This window comes from Haliotis rufescens, unplaced genomic scaffold, assembly GCF_023055435.1.
Source record: "Haliotis rufescens isolate VD_foot unplaced genomic scaffold, xgHalRufe1.0.p SCAF_25, whole genome shotgun sequence".
Classification (NCBI taxonomy): Eukaryota; Metazoa; Mollusca; class Gastropoda; order Lepetellida; family Haliotidae; genus Haliotis; species Haliotis rufescens.
The window spans coordinates 3,463,197-3,481,754 of NW_025963946.1; the positions used below are offsets into that span (position 1 = coordinate 3,463,197).

At 40.0% G+C, this 18,558-nt stretch overlaps 1 protein-coding gene across 1 annotated transcript; it reads right to left on the reverse strand.

Moving 5' to 3' along the window:
* Positions 1 to 7,838: 7,838 nt before the first annotated feature.
* Positions 7,839 to 18,224, reverse strand: LOC124124662 (ankyrin repeat domain-containing protein 50-like). Its single transcript, XM_048402249.1, has 6 exons — positions 17,926 to 18,224; positions 13,774 to 14,052; positions 13,087 to 13,192; positions 12,041 to 12,076; positions 11,585 to 11,595; positions 7,839 to 10,009 (listed from the first exon to the last, which is right to left on the reverse strand). Exons 2-6 carry the CDS (start codon positions 14,048 to 14,050, stop codon positions 9,003 to 9,005), a joined length of 1,437 nt encoding a protein of 478 aa, XP_048258206.1. The 5' UTR covers positions 14,051 to 14,052; positions 17,926 to 18,224; the 3' UTR covers positions 7,839 to 9,002.
* Positions 18,225 to 18,558: the final 334 nt, after the last annotated feature.

Below are 18,558 nucleotides of genomic sequence, written 5' to 3' on the forward strand. Positions count from 1 at the left end.
GCCTTTTTCAGCACAGACCACAAGTCTATATTACTAGTTGAGTTCATTTAATAAAATTGTTATCAATTTCCAGTTATATTTCAATTTACATCGTAAATAAAACATGGAAGTCATTTGTATGACGCACACTGAATTACTTTCAGAAAGCTTAACATTGTTTAGTTCCATGTACGATTGGCGTGATCAGTGGCAAACCACTTCTTTCAACACAACAGGTATGCATGTCAAACACAATATCCATGTAGGGTTGGCGTGATAAGTGTCCAACATTTTCGTTAAAATAGTTTACAATGGACGTGCTATTCAATTCAGACAAAACATCACAGACACAGAACATGTACCATTCATAATTAACAGCAACATAACCTTTAAGCTTGCATGTCACTCATTATATTTCATTATGCATGATATTTTCATATTTGCCAGTCTCAACACCGGGCTTTAAATTGCAACATTTAGATCTAGAATATGTTGTTCTCAAATATTGAGGAAGATCAACTATGTTTAAATTATTTTCAATATTTAGAAGTGATTTAAAATGTTAATATTAAACAAAAAACAAGTTTGTGTCTAAAGAAGCTTGCCAGGACTGAAAGAAACAGTGTAATGAAGCTTCCTTAATTTCCTATTTACTGACAAATAAAAATCTAAAGAGAATGGATTGCAGCCTGCATCATCCAAAGCTTTTAATATTATGTGAAGCTGTTTTAGTTCCTTTTGTTTGCTAAATGTAATATTCCGTAGAAAACCTCAATGGCCTTTACCGTATAAAGAAAATGCACTCTTCCACATTCCTCCGTGTAAGTTTCAGTCTGACCACCTGATCCCCAAATATGTCAGAGTCTGTCAATCCGATCCCCATGAAATCTCCATGTTAATGACTGTCTGTCCAAATGATCCCCATGTGAATCACAGTTTGTCCACCGTAACCCCGGACTAAGTAACAGCCTGTCCACCAAGTCCCCGTGAAAGCCACAGTTTGACCCCCCTGCCCGGATTGAAGACACAGACTGACAACCCGATCCCCATGTAAGGCACACACTGTTCACCCGATCTCTTTTCAAGTCACAGTGACCACCTGTTACCCATATAAGTCTCAATCTGACCACCTGATCCACATATAAGTCAGAGTGACCACCCGATCCTCATGTAAGTCACAGTCTGACAACTCGATTATTTTGTAAGTCACAGTATGATCACCTGATCCCAGTGTAAGTCACAGTCTGAGCAAACGTTCACCATGAGTCACAGTTTGTTTACATCCCCATGGAGGTCACCGTCTGACCAGCGGATCCTGATGTAAGTCACAGTCTGACAACCCGATCCCCATGTAAGTCACAGTCTGACAACCCGATCCCCATGAAGTCACAGTCTGACCACCCGATCCCCATGTAAGTCACAGTCGGACAACCCGATCCCCATGTAAGTCACAGTATGTCAACCCGATCCCCATGTAAGTCACAGTCTGACAACCCGATCCCCATGTAAGTCACGGTGTGGCCACCCGATCCCCATGTAAGTCATGGTCTGAGAACCCAATCCCCATGTAAGTCACAGTCTGACAACCCGATCCCCATGTAAGTCACAGTCTGACCACCCGATCCCCATGTAAGTCACAGTCTGACAACCCGATCCCCATGTAAGTCACAGTCTGACAACCCGATCCCCATGTAAGTCACAGTCTGACAACCCGATCCCCATGTAAGTCACGGTGTGATCACCCGATCCCCATGTAAGTCATGGTCTGACAATCCGATCCCCATGTAAGTCACAGTCTGACCCCCCGATCCCCATGTAAGTCACAGTCTGTCAACCCGATCCCCATGTAAGTCACAGTCTGACCACCCGATCCCCATGTAAGTCACAGTCTGACAACCCGATCCCCATGTAAGTCACAGTCTGACAACCCGATCCCCATTTAAGTCACAGTCTGACAACCCGATCCCCATGTAAGTCACGGTGTGACAACCCGATCCCCATGTAAGTCACAGTCTGACAACCCGATCCCCATGTAAGTCACAGTCTGACCACCCGATCCCCATGTAAGTCACAGTCTGACAACCCGATCCCCATGTAAGTCACAGTCTGACAACCCGATCCCCATGTAAGTCACAGTCTGACCACCCGATCCCCATGTAAGTCACAGTCTGACAACCCGATCCCCATGTAAGTCACAGTCTGTCCACCCGATCCCCATGTAAGTCACAGTCTGACAACCCGATCCCCATTTAAGTCACCGTCTGACAACCCGATCCCCATGTAAGTCACAGTCTGACCACCCGATCCCCATGTAAGTCACAGTCTGACCACCCGATCCCCATGTAAGTCACAGTGTGACAACCCGATCCCCATGTAAGTCACAGTCTGACAACCCGATCCCCATGTAAGTCACAGTCTGACAACCCGATCCCCATGTAAGTCACGGTGTGATCACCCGATCCCCATGTCAGTCACAGTCTGACAACCCGATCCCCATGTAAGTCACGGTGTGACCACCCGATCCCCCTGTAAGTCATGGTCTGACAACCCGATCCCCATGTAAGTCACAGTCTGACCACCCGATCCCCATGTAAGTCAGTCTGACAACCCGATCCCCATGTAAGTCAGTCTGACAACCCGATCCCCATGTAAGTCACAGTCTGACCACCCGATCCCCATGTAAGTCACAGTCTGACAACCTGATCCCCATGTAAGTCACAGTCTGACAACCCGATCCCCATGTAAGTCACAGTCTGACAACCCGATCCCCATGTAAGTCACGGTCTGACCACCCGATCCCCAAGTAAGTTACAGTCTGACCTCCTAATCCCCAAGTAAGACACAGTCAGACAACCCGATATCAATGTCAGTCACAGTCTGTTTATCCGATGCCCATCTATCCTCATGTAAGATCCCGATCCGCGTGTAAGTCACAGTCTCACCTCCTGCTGTCGATGTAAGTCACAGTCTGTTTACCCGATCCCTATGACATTCTCAGTCTGTCCACTCAATTCAGTCTGACAACCTTATCCTCATGTAAGCCATAGTCTTACCTCCCGATCCACGATATAGTCACAGGCTCACCACCTGGTCCCCGTGTAAGCCACCTGACCACCTGATCCCGATGCTAGTAACAGTGACCGGTGACAGTTTGGACATCCGCTCGACCTGTCAATCAGAGTTTGACAATCCGATGACTGTGTGAGTTCTGAGCACCCGATCCCTATATACGAGTAAGTCACACTTTTAAGAACCAATCTCATTAAAATCAGATCTTGGTTCTCGCTGCCGCTAAACAAAGATCTGAGGACATTCCATTACGTGTCCCGTCTGAACGACCTTCGCGAACTTTGAAATGACCACTGAGCCACTGAAATTACTAACAAAAAGTCGACATCAGCCAGTTAGAAAGCAGATTCCTCGAGCTTTACGTTCGTTTTAAGCTGGTGACTTCCATTTTGGACAACGCTTGAACAATATGTTGTCACAGTTCTCGATTAAACTTTGGAAAACTGAACAAACGAACATTCCGGAATGTCTAACATATGGTTGAGAATGTATGGCGGTGCTTCACCCGTACTGTCCAAAGCCACCTCCGTTCAAATGTTTATCCTACGGAAGCAAGAGATAGACGATGATTGACGGAATGGATGCAAGTGCCAAAGCAGAATTCAAAAAGCTGGATCAAATGGTACAACATGGCTCTGAATTGCATATATCACTGCATGCAACAACACTTATCGATCATGCGCCACGAGATGTTGCGAGCATGCTGGAAACAATTGATGCCTTTAACGGTCAGGTTGAAAATCAAAATAAAGGGAAAGGAAGTCCGCTGACGTGTGAACTGGTCCCTCTCAAAACACTTGATCCTACAATCCCTGGAGTGGTCAGGAACAAAAGTACATGTATACTGTAAGGGAATCTTGAAGAGAAGTGTGATAGATGCCAACGATATGTTTGCTTGCTTTAATAATGTCATAAGTAAACTTGACGTCACAAAGGATGAAGAACAAATGAATTCAGCGTTTAAGATATATGCTGAAATGAAGGGAGCAAGTTGATTCACACGAATCGTGACACGATTTGAAAAGTCTCTAAATGTGTGGGCTAAATAACCTGTACTATTTACATTCAATATATAGGGTAAGCTGGTAAATGTCTGTGTAGTATTATTTATTTATCTAATGTGACATATACGTTGCCTTGTCATATTTTCATGGATCTTGTGGTTATATAGTTCCAATACTTGTGTGTGACATGTGACCTACTTTCAGTGAGTAGCATATACTATATTATGGTTGTAATCCATACTGATATTGAATGATAAATTCATTCTAAAAGATCTTTCTATCTTTGCTGATATTGAATGTGAAATTCACGTAAAGTGGTGTGACCTTTATTGGCAAGTTGTGGGGCAGTTCCGCTTCATTGTTTACTGAACCAAGACCCTGTGTTGATATGACATGTTTGTTTGTCATTAAATGCGCATGTAACTTTTCGTATAACATAGCTTAATGCTTTGGACTCTATGTTTTAAAGCTGTAATTCGACGGACACATGATTTCCCAAACAGGAAGTAGTGTATTTAGACCGGAAGTGCACGTAACCTTCATATTCAGGTAGTTAGAAGCATGGAACTATCTATTTGTTAGTCGCACAAAATATGACATTCATTTTCCCCGGTCGGAAATGACATCATTCAACTGGAAGATGATATAACTTTCTTATTTATGTAGCTAGAGGAATCAAACTTACTTATTTAAAATTGTACTGCGTCGGTAAAACAGACTGGAAGTTATGCCATGAAGACCATAAAGCGAACCCTTATCTAACCTTCAATGTACGTACAGTCATATCTTTAAAATGTCTCTGTATTATGGACCTTTTTCAAGATAGACGTCAAATTGTCAACAGAATCACACAGAATCATTACGTTTGCACAACGTGTACTGTTTTTGTTTGAAATGTTTTATGTGAATTTTTTTTCTTAAAATATACTCAAGATCTTCTTTGTATTTTACAGGAGGCAACAATAGATGAGAAGAAATAACCTGATGATTCTGATGGAACAGAAGTCCCAATTCAAAAGGTTTCACTCGGCTGTCATACCGTTGTGTTGTTTGCCACCTGTTAAAATATTGATAGAGAAAATTGTTTAAACATCAAGCTAGATGTAAATATGTAAGAGCATTATGAAAATCAAGATTCATTATGCTATACAACTCAGATTTTTTACACTGCAACCATATAAAGCGTTTGAGCCTCCTCTTTTCACTAAAATCTTTCTTTGCTAATGAAAATAGTATGCAAATGATATGCACAGCTTTCGTGTCTAAAGTAGTGGGAAGCTTGTGGGGATTGTATTTTAGAGGTGGTACTCAAAAACCTACGCCTGTTGTAACAGTCGACTACAATGGACCCAGTGGTCAGACACAGGTGCTAGGTTTATGGCGTGTCAACTTTCCCCGACCGCAAGTGAAGATGCTTATGAGGTCAACCACTGAGTAGGTTAAAAAACGTAACCTCTGACCTAACAAATTAATTACCAAATATGTCACATTGCACTTTTAATGTCAGCACTAGGTCAGCAGAATGATGATGTATTATTTTAGAATGTAGTTTCATAATGTACTCAGAACATGTGTGCTTCTGCCTGAATAAAATTCAAATACTCCAGTCTTTTCGTTGACCGTGTTGTAGTTTCGTTTTACCTCTGAAACAAAGGAGCCCACTTGTCTGTGGCATATGCTCTAGCACTACGTGCAGTACTGCATACGCTGGTGTGTTGCCCCGTGAGGATTTCTGGGGAAATAGCCCACCCCCAGCAACCGGTGCTTGTCTTAAAAGGCTACTATAGACATCTAGTGGTCAGGCTTGGTGACATGTTTGATTGCGGGTCATCATACCCCTACTTGATGGATTGTCGCTCATAGCATCAACCACTGGTTTGGATTTGATATTAACTTGTCGATTGACTTGCCTTTGCATGTGTTTGTGACGTGTTCCACCGATGGGGCAGGATACGCTCACCATTTCTCGAAGCATACCAAGGACTCTGCTTTAAGAACACATTCCTTTTGATTATGGAAATGGTTTTGTTGCTTATATGTACAAGCTGGACTGTTCCAAAATGTTGTGTTTAACAACGAACACACGCCAGTTGTGGGATTCATTCCATGAACCTTCTGGAATATGATCGTGTACTTACTTATAACTTTCGTGAAAGTTCAAACTCTCTATGCCTTGATAGTAATGACAAAATGTTCAAGAGATGTTAAACTCATTGCACAAGTACATTTCCCTTTGTCGGGAAATGGGTGAGAACTCCTATTTAGAAAATTGGAGTAAACCACAGACCTCTAAACATTACAACGGAGAGGCTTGACTCGTCATTCAGTTGGTCAGTCAGGCGCACATTTTTTAGCCTGGGTAGTTTGTCTATCTGGGTCATAAGCAGGGATTATGATTCCGTCGCAGGAAAACCTCACAGCTAACATAGCGTCGAAAGACATACACAAACACGCCTTTACAAACAACTATGATTTGCACACACGTGTTAATGACCCATGGTCAAAATAGGGTATATCCTTTTTAAAATTCACACTGACATGCTATTACTGGCATACACAGTAACATATCAGATATAAACATAAATAGCTATTCATATTTAGACTGTAGCATAACAAGACCTTCAATCTGATATGGAACCTCTGATGAAAACCATAAGCCTGCAATTGTAATGTTGGAGTTACATCCCTTACATCAGTCAGCGCCCTCGCAGTTGCTACACGTACCTGTATATTCTCAGGCACGTCCGATTGTGATGTGCCTACGGCGCAAGAGTAACAAACTATCCGCGTTATTAAATTAACATTAATATGATGACATACCATACACTAAATATTTATCAATTTTGTCTTTAACTTGACTGCACTGATGTGTTGCTATATTTAGTGAGGCAATAAAAACATCCTCCATTCTAATGTATTAGACGGCGGCCTACTTAGGAATCATAGTACCATTCAGGTTTTGGGTACAAGTCAAATGGCCTCATATGTACATATGTGTGTTTAATACACTGACCTTTTCAGGAAGACTTGTTATTATAACTAACTAATTTAAACTCAAAGCTTAACCCAGAAATCGTTTCGTACAACTACATTGCGAAACCAGTAATTGATCATACAAGGTCAATGACGAATCAATAATTATATTAATTTCACGACAGAAATGGCGATACAATGGGGCACATAAGTGTTAGTAACCTACCTACACTGGTGCTCTCACGATTGGTCCCTAATGTTGTCACTGTCGACGGTTTTAAAATAGCATGTCTTTGTTCTTGATCCCAGAATGGTGTCTGACGCTGGCAGGAGTTTATGTTTACAACTCGGTACCCAATCGTTACTTGGCTTGTAGCTGAGACAGAAGTCAGGTTGAACTGAAAACCTCACATCGCCCCCTGATCGTTCTTACAGTCAGCCAGTCTTCTAGAAACTGCCCAACCTCGAGATTTTTCAACATTTTACCACCACTTCAACCATATGTCAGAATCGTAATTCTTATGATTATGGAAGGAGTTGCGTCGCTTTTACTTCTAAATGGGCGGAGTGCAAGTCAACAACCATACAACTCTAATTAAATGATCACCATTTAAGTCAAACTACTAATTAACTATATTTTATATAATGTGGATGGAAAAAAGGATGGCAGATGTAAGGATACTTCCACGTCTTGATTAACATGACAATAAGTACAAATATACATAATAATAATATTAATAATATTAAGTGCATTTAAAATGCGCCAGATTCCATTCACCAAGTTGATGCTCATAGCGCTACACTATTATTACCCCAGTCAATGGATCAGTGAGCACTCGATTTTCATTCTCAGCTCCCTGGGGAGTATACAACCAAAGCTGCCTGTAAGGCGCTAGAAGGTTACCATTTCATCCTACATTACCAATTCATTATACCGGGTACCCACTCACTGCTGGCTTAACAGAGGCACATGTCGAACAAAGTCACCTGCCTAAGGAGGCACCACATGTGGTGCCCCTACAGTGTGGGGCAGGACCGAAGCCCTTGAAACTCTAAGGAGTCAAGCCTCTGAACGTGGTCACCCATCCAACTACTCTCCGAGACAGACGTTGCTTAAATTCACCTGATTTGCGATCTTTGCGCTGTGCACAGGACCACGCGCCACCACACATATTTCATATTTACAATATCATTTACAAGCAAAGAATGTAAATACATTGCGTTTTCCAAAGAGGCATTCCTATGGTAATAGAACAAAATAAAAGGAGAAAGCTAATTACAGCCAACCCAAAAGTGGTGCAAAACGTAAATATATTTTATATAAGTATTTGTCATCGGAAGTTATATATATTATCTAATCCCAAAACAGGGTATATCGTCAATCATGTGACATGGGCGTAAGCAAATTACACATCGGGGTGAAATTCAAAGATAAGTACATTATCATTAATCACTTGACAATGACATTTGGTTTCATATTTATCTTTGTACTCTTCAGATAATATGGGTGTGAGTTCGTCTCCAAGCATGTTTTGACAACTGACAATCATATCATGTTTAGATATGTTTCCAACGTATTTTTGTAAAAAGCATTGCACGACTTCATCAACAGCAAACATTCATTCACAAGGTGTTCATCTTTTGGATATATATGTCGGGCATACTTGTAAGCGGCAATTATTATGCTTACTATGCTATAAAACTTCAAGGTGACAGTGCATGCCATTCATGGATGATTGATCTTGATATATACCACATATTCATGCATACATTATCGTTTCAAAATCTTTCTGATAGGAATGACCATATTTTCATGTATTTTCTTCCGGTAAAGAGATATTAACGAATTCCTCCCAACAATAGTTTGGTCAGTATTTGGAGACATTTCCTACACTAGACACCAGTTAACACTAAGAACTGAAAATGTTCTGAAATTGGTGACATTGTAAATAATGTACCCACTTTCATTGTCTGTATTTATTCCAAGTTATAGCCCCTGGACACAAATAAATCATAGAGTGCATTGTGACCTTCAGTTCTTGCTATCATGGCTGCTGTTGAACCCATGTTGTTTTGTAAGTTGATGTCAACAAGCTTGTTTGCAAAGATATGTTTGACCATATCTTCATGTCCCCCAATACAGGCCATGTGAAGAATGGTGTTACCCTCACTATCCTTTTGCGACACATCACTTCCTTTCTTCAACAGTAAGTCAAACACTTTGATATGTCCCTCACGGGCTGCAACCATTACTGGTGTCATTCCACGTAGACCTGCACTATTCATGTCAGCAAGGGTTTTTGAGAGGACATAGTTGACTGTGTCTAAGTCTCCTCCGTAGCAGACCCAGTGAAGCACGTTTTTGTTATGATCATCTCTTTGTAACATCTCACATCCTCTGTTCACAAGAAACTCCACAACATTTGTTTGCCCCTTCCATGCTGCCATCATCAATGGAGTCATTCCAGACCAGCCCCTACAGTTGATGTTAATAATATCCTTGGAAAGGATATATCTAACTATTTTCCAATTTCCTCCCGCGCATGCCCAATGAAGGATAGTGTCCCTGCCTTCATCAAGTAATTCCAAACTTGCTCCTTTATGCACAAGCAATGAAAATGTATTCATTTGTCCTCCCCATGCGGCCATCATCACCGGTGTCCTACCACGCCTGCCGCTACTGTTCATGTCAACGCAGTTTTCTGAGAGGATCTTCTCTATTATTTCTAAATGTCCACCATAACAAGCCCGATGAAGAATGTTGTCTCCATCGTCGTCTGTCAATGAAAGATCACAACTTATTTGTTCCACGAGAAGATTCACCAATTCACTATGTCCATTTTCACTTGCAACCATAACAGGTGTCCTCCCAAAAATTCCACGGCTGTTTATGGGTACCCGACTGTCAGACAAGATACCTTTCACTTTGTTCAGGTCTCCGGTCCTACAGGCCTCATGGAGTTCGGTATCTCGTTGCGATGTTTCTGCAAATATGAAATCATTCTTATACGGAGATATCAAATGGTTTAAACTAAAACCCCTACCACACCTGGAACAAAAAATACCAGCATGCTACCCCGATTCCACATGCCAAGCTTGCTACCCACTAGTCTGTGTCTCACCTCACATTTCCTTCTTTATTACTTTATTCATTATGGACCATATTTAAGGGCGCTTTTAAAGGAAGTTTTAGAACACAAAGCTAATGCAAGCAGTTCTTAAAATGTATTTAGCCAATAGAGTTGATCCAACCTATTTTGTTCTGAGGACAACAAAATTATGTCATTGAACTGAGCAAAATTCAGAATTATAGGATGTTTTTTTATTTTTATTTTTTGTCAATTAAGAAATAATGTACTAAATCGACAAGGATACTTATTCGATACTTAATCGGACCAGAAACAAAGTTACACAATATATATATAACGAGCTCCCGTGTAATACCAATTTTATGGATCGAATATTCCTGTTATCTGACGATCATTTGATACAACTATTGGAATTCCCGTCATAAACTAGGTCAAGCATTTCACTGTCACGTGTAAATAGGCAGATTTTGAGTGATCAACAGCATAGCCCAATTGAGTTTACCAGTAAAACACAACTTCAAACACAATATAAGTTGACACATATTAATAACACTACTCTACGACGGCCTGCCTTTAGAATTCAGCAAGAGAATGTTTAAAAATACGTCAGAATACCTTACAATACGTTTCAATATGACGACTTTTTTGTTACAAGATACACCGGCGAAACAATACGCTGTGACATTGGACTAGCAACAGGGTTGCTGGGATCATCGAATGTGCATAATCTCCTCTCAGTGACATATCATACCTACACGAAATGTCATTGAATAAGCCCAGCGATGTTGAGAGGTTTCAATATATGTATGTGAAACTAGTTCCAGCAGTACACAAGCACGTGCTTTGGTATTAAACAGTGTGTAATATCAGCTAATTGTTATTACACAATGGTATCCTCAACGGGCGAGTAATAAAACACAAAACGGAATAACCCAATATCTATTAACACACTATACCGCCATTAAAGAAAAAAATGAGTCATGACTATGAATATTTCTTTTCAATTTGTCTGCCCTGCAAAGACCTAAATCACAAGAAACCTTTGAATATGGAGTTTTATTTCTCAACCTGTGTAGGGCGGGGCGGGCGTGATTAAAAAACTTGAAGGATACTTTAGTAAAACGTTGTTTGTTTGCATTCCTTCATTTCGCTCACTCCTGTGAAGCAGAATGGTGTCGTATTATTGTCATATGACTAATGAAGACATTGTTGTTTGTAGATTACTTTGTGGATGAAAGAATGTAAAGGAAGTTGCTTCTTATTGCAACAAAATGAAGATCTAGATCCGATCTGGAGGAATATATCGAAAGAGTGCAACCTGAACGTTGTAACTATCATTGGCACAAAAGTACCACGATGTATTACATTATAAAAGAACAGCTATAAACTAGCATTGTAATGATGTCATATGTTCCGGTGCAACAGCTCTAGAGGTTTTTTGTTTGTTTCATAAACAATGAATATACTAACCACTGCCTGGTCTGAAAAATAAAAGAAACATATATTTAGTCTATGGTTATCCATTCAGTAAAATGTATATTCAAACAACTGACACCAATAAACATTTATTGTAGGTTGAGTCACACGTTGTCTTTCAACAAGCGGATTGCAAATTCGAAGAAAATACAGGTGTGAGTGAGTGAGTTTTTATTTTACGCCACTTTTAGCAATATTCCAGCAATATCACGGCGGGGGACACCAGAAATGGGCTTCACACATTGTACCCATGTCGGGAATCGAACCCGGGTCTTCAGCGTGACGAGCGAACGCTTTAACCACCAGGCTACCCGACCGCCCTGAAGAAAATACATGGAGTTGCGTTGTAAGAAAACTGACATTTTAGGGAGGTTCTATTTCAGTCAGAAACAAATGCAATAAAATTGCATTTTCATTGCCTCGTACCATGTAAATAATTTATCTTTTTACCTCTGTCTTCTTCGATTTCGCTTTTTGATGTAAATGCTGTAAAGGAAATAGAAATACATTAATGATGATGGGAAATTCAACACACACACATATCAATACTATTTACAACCCAGCACAAATATCTATCTTTGGGATTTGGAAAATATCTGCTGACAACGAGTTGGCGGTGCACATGTTTTGCAAATCCTGCTATCGACCTGAAATCTACAGGACAGTTCACGAACCGGATTGCGATTTCGGTGCGCGATTTTGATTGGACTATGCATAGACTCATTAGTCCAGCCAAAATGTAACTCCATAATACCAGCCTAGTTCGGCAAGGGTGGAAACTGGACTTTTATAGTCAGTTAACTCTCTTGTCTCGGGAAGATCTTTGGACAAGAAGTCAATAGGTCAAACTGAGTACAACAGACAAATTTAAGCCATCGTCTTGTGTATTGTCATCTATTTACTTGACAATTAGTTGAAGTTGAATCAGTTCCAGAGCTTTGCCTACTTCTGAAAGGGCTGTCCTCAGTCAAACCATACAGGTGACATGTTATCTTCTACAACTGATTGATTTTATAGAAAATCGAACACTCATGACCTTCCCTTAACAAGCAGTTCAGGCACGTATTGGGGCGTGGATTGCCCAGAAAGCAAAGGCGTGACGTCCTTTAGGCATGTGAGAATACTGTAATCATGGCATTCGAATACCAGAGTCATCCTCGGTGTCGGTTAGTGGAGTACACTGTTCTCTGCCCACAATGTCCTGAAACACCTTTGGTCAGTATCTGATGTCATGTCGACGACGAATCTATTACCATATACTTGCATGCGACTTTAATTTCCATTATTGGTAACAGTTTCGTCAAATGACAAACTGAGAATTTATTCTTGCAAATCAGTCTAACAATTTCCTCACCATGGTGTCAATTTCGATTGTCCTGGGTTATGGTCAAGTTTGATAATTCAAAATAATTTCTTTTTTAATGTACATATACATACAATTTGATTTGCTCAACATTTACACATGTTCGAATACATGATATGATACACAAGCTTACACAATGACGACAATACAGATCGAAAGTATGATGACCACAGCAGCAACTGAAGGAGCAACATTTGATTCAAAGTCAGTCTTCACTCCATCAGGTTTGGTCCATTTTTCTGTAAAAGAGTACACATAATTTCTCTTATACATTATTTGCATTTTGATGTATGTTGTCACAAATCTCGCTCTGGAAGTTTCAGAGTGAGGGTTTCAATTCTTTTGTAATTGGGTTTAATCATCATTTTAGATACAGTATGTGTATCTATTCTACCATGACAGAAACATTACTCATTTGACCACATAGAACAAAAATACGTTTGGTATTGTAATATACATGTAGACCTTTTTGGCATCATACGACAAACATATATCCCTGACATAATAAAGCATTTCATATCCGAACAATATGATGTGGATAATAAAGAAATACACATCATTTAGCAAATACCTTAACATGAAGAAGAAGTTAATTAATCACAAGGTTTACTTAGGTAAGCACATTCCTGCTTATCCTGAGACTCACATGCATGGATAAACAAGAACACAGAAACATGGATTGTGGACATACATACTGGATGTCTCATTGTGCTACATGTCTGGTATATAATAATGATGATGATAATAATAATAATAATAATAATAATAATAATAATAATAATAATAATAGTAATATATCCATATCCATATCCATACCTACCAACAAAACTCTCACAAAACTTTCCTCTGTACTTCGCTTTACAACCTCGGGTGCATTGTCCATTCACTTGGTTGCAAATGTTGTCTTTACAGTTCTTGCTACAAGTTTGATCACATTGGTCGCCGTACCATCCTCCCACGCACCCTTCAGAACAACTCCCACTGTCCCTATCACAGTCTACAAGCTTTCTTCCTTTCTTCCGGGCACATTTCTTTGGGCATAGTTGATCACACAGTCTTCCGAACATCCCTGGCTGGCATTTGCTACGTTCACTCATCACTGTAAGATGGCAAGAAAAGTTATCAGATTATATTAATAACGAGGATGCTTTCAATTTGAACAAATAGCATCTTGTCTGCAATTTAGTCTGTATAATGAATAGGGTAAATATGTATGCATAACTACTTTTTATGTAATAACGGTGGATGTAAAAACCTTGCAGCTTGGGTCCTCTACTCCCCGGGGCGTTGAGAATGATATAACTGGAATTGAAACTGATCTGCTGGTCTGGCAACAAATAAAGACCGCATTTGAGCAGATACTAGTATCTCTATACCTGCGGTATATAGTTATAATAATAATAATAATAATAATAATAATAATAATAATGAATTTAATGAGACTGTCTAACACATTGTCAGTGGATGCCAAGCTTTGACACAAACACAGTATCTTAAACGACATGATGGTGTAGCTCGATCATTTTATTACCGTCTTCCCCATGCTTGTGGTTTTGACACAGAGGTCCACCTATGGTACGACCCTGAATATGTAGAGGGCGTCATGGAAAATGAAAAAATTCAAAATCCTTTGGAATAGGCCCATTTACAGTCTCAGACATATCCAAGCCAACAAATCCGATCTTGTCCTTTTTGATAAATCCAATGAAATCATTTATTCCATTGAATTTTCTGTCCCTTTTGACACTAATGTGATTGACAAGATTGAGACAGAAAACATAGCAAATATGCGGACCTCGCTTTCGAAATGTCACGCTTGTATCCCAAATTCCAAGTTGCCCGACTCCCGCTTGTTCTCAGTGCCTTAGGTTTGGTACCTCCCAATTTGTTGGCTGACATTGGGAGAGAACCCGGGTTTGCTACCAGGAACACAACCCTTCTGACAATCTGGGTAATGCAGAAGGCTGCAGTGTTGGGGAGTCTTCACATTCTCCGAAAAGGTCTGGGTGGGTTTGACAAGGCAGTGCTTCCTGGGAGAAGTTCCATTTGCTGTCTGGGCTGCGTGTAGAGGGGACAAGGGCGCTTGTTAAAAAATCTTGGACGCGACGTCAAACCCAATTTCACTTCACCTCACCATTTTTCTCAAACACGTAAATGCCAATGATAACAAGCTCACTCAAACTTCCTCTCCAATTAACCAGTGTGCTACAAAGGCTATTTCAAAACCGTTGAACCAAGCAATATGGTATACTTGCAAATCGTTGGGGAAGACTAGTTTAAATGGCTGACGTTTCTCAATATTCAAAGTGTTCAAAGAGAGCGACATCGGTTCAGGCTTTGAATAATGCAGGTTTTGAAGCTAGACAGATCATGTATATGTCGGGTCACCAAAATGATGTCCATGCTGGAGTATAACAGCGAATGCTCATTTTATCAAAAGACATCCCTTAGTTCTTCACTGTCGTGTACTGCATCTGGAAATCCAGCTCCGGCTCAAATGGTAATCCTCCTCAGCAGCTCATCTAACCTAAGGATGATACACAAACGTTCCAGGAATGTTCACATTGTTCCATGTTCAGCATCAACCGCCCTTGGATTCCTTTCCAACTCCAACTTCACACGGTGCAACTTCCATTTCAAGTGAATGATATTGCAGCGACCGCCTTGTTAAACACAGGGACGTAAGGCCAAATGAAGTTAATCAATAATTTACGTTTAGTGTTAAAATAGATTGTTTTGTTATGATTAGATGCTCATGTGCATGCTCGGCGAAAACGTGGACAAATGGACTTGCCAGACGCCAATGGTGTCTTGAGCTGAGACTCCAGGTGAATCGCCGATGGTCTCGCGATCTCGTATGTTTTCACGCTGGGCAAGACGCACTCACATTTTCATTGAAGGATTGATTTGTCATTGTGTGATCATTCACGAGGGCTTGATCACGTTGTTGATCAAGTCATCTCAAACGTTTTTCTACACACTCCGCAGGAAACCTCTTCTTCTTGTATTCATCGACAAGATTGGCCTACCCATCGGTTCCAGTTTGTGTCCAGAATATGAAATTAGCTCCGCCTTTGATCTGGTGAGCATTCTTACTCCAAGTGATTTGTGACGTTCCTTTCAAATTAATTTCTTCTTTGTTCATTTTAATGAGGATTCCAGGATTCCAGAAATTTGCTTTTTTCTGTTTCTCCTGCCAACTCTTTTAGCTGTGATACACTTGTTTCTGCAGACCTACATATATATTTCGCCTTGTCTAATGTTAAATCTGATCCACGCAACAGTCTTGACTTAACTTGATCACTGACGATTCCACAAACAATGTGATCTTTAATCAAAGAGTCACTAAAATTGCTATATTCACAAAGCTTTGCCTTATTTCTGAGATTAGCAACGTAACTGTCAATAGATTCATTCATCACCTGCATCTGTCCATCTGAAAGTGTTGTAAATCTCTAAAGCAGTTCCAAGCACGTGAATTTGGCTGCACTCCTTCATTCTTCTGAACAATACCGCTTGCTAACAAAACAAATCCTAAATAGCTGCTTAAATCTTCTCCAGATTTCTGCCAAATTGCCCGTCAAAGTCAATCCAGGAGTTGGGCTACGTTTTTCCATTTCAGGTTTTCTTCTGACACATTTTGTAAGGCAACAATGACCAAGACGGTTCTCCAGCAAAGACACTTTAATATGTCTGACTCAAAACATGTGCATTGCTACTGTGTCACATTCCATTCAACCTGAAATGCACAACTTACAATCTCGTTACGTCAACCTGCATAAGCACTTTATGACAGTAGTTTGCGCCCTTACAATACACTACCTACATGTATATTGCCATGTTACATGCAGTCCTTCCTTTTCCTATACATCCATTATCATCACTCGATACACTTTGTATTTCTGCAATCCTCTGTTATTGGCGAATATCTCTGCTTTATGAGGAAAGTAACTGAGACAATACAGGCATTAAGAGTTAAAAATAGGCAATAAACCACAGATGATACATGGAGCTATTTTATTTCTTAAATAGACACCGGTTGTTTTCAAACCTCACGATCTTTACCATAGCCGTCAAGTATATCTTGATGCAATAGTAAAGTGAAGATGGCAGGTTACCTCGTTCACGTAATAGTTTACAATGTTGGGGACGAATAAGACCATCCCAATATTGTTTCTCTGATAAAAGGACTGACCTTTCTCTCTCGATTTTGCATGTAACAACTTAAACATACTACTGGTCACAACACCAGAGGACTAGTTTATAAATATGTTCAGAATGAAGTGAACATTAGGAAGGTGATGTGTATGTTTTAAAAATATAACTAAACACTAACTACACGTTCAATTACAACGTACAATGGAACAGGCCATACTGACAATTACAATAATCCACAAATAAAATGACAATTCATACCGAAGCGGAAACATTACACATTACAACTGACACATTGACACGCCATACGAGTGTGGTACAGTCAGCAAAGCTTTTGAAATAACTACAACAGATGTTACCCGTTCAATAAATAAAATAATAAAAAGAATACCCTTTGTTTCTATTCTCGTCATCATTTTGTTGTTTTTTATCATGATCATGGTGTTTACAGCCTTGTTTATTATCTACACTGTTGCTGTAATGAACCGTGACCCTTGAGGAAACATAAATAACATAATATTTGTCGAATAAATCTCTCGCCATACACTTTACCGAATAGGTTGACCCAAATATCGCTACATATACATCAGACAGAGGAATGTTATCCGACGTGCATGTCTGTTGAAATGAATCTTCACATGTTGATACATGGACAGGGAAACATGGGTATCTTTTCTGTTTCGTTTTCCTCGTCAACAAACCAATTGTTTATTGAAAAGCGAAACTGCCTGAATTAGCTAAACCAATCCGTTACATTGTTCCATTGTTTGATACGACATTGCACACAGAGACACTTGTATTTTGATTGAATACATACGTGTGAGATAACAGTACTTTCCGTTAATATGCAGACTGTATCAAGCCAGTGTTACGATCGGAGAATATCTGTACACAGTTACTAGTGTTGCGCCTAAGTGATGAATATGATGGCCATCTTCCACAGTGCATTAGGTCAACGTGACACATAAGAACAGTAGGGCACGTTCTTCAGCTACAGTTGTACACAACACTGCATATGCCTGTGAATGATCCAGTTAAGCAGCCAACGGCGACTGTGTTATTGATTTGTTAGGTAAACCCGCTTTTCTAGCTCGTCTTGACGTGGTCATGGTACAAATAGTTTCGTTCCATGTGTTTGCACAAATACAATCGTAGGCATGTCGCTACATGGCAACGATGTTAGAACCAAGATAGTGTTGAGGGAGAGCATGCCTTGATTACGACGAGGTATCGAAGTTGTATGGTGCTTCGACTGCGAGTATCCTACAGGTCATTCCAGCAGAAATATGTTTTTGTATTCAATGTCATCGTTAATTGTACCAGTGCGCAGCAAGCGTTACACTCAGCAATATGTATCATAAATGCATACATCATGGATGAATGGAGGTATAAAGAGAGACGCGTTATTAAATCCTGTTATATAAGACATGTAACATGATATTACTATGTT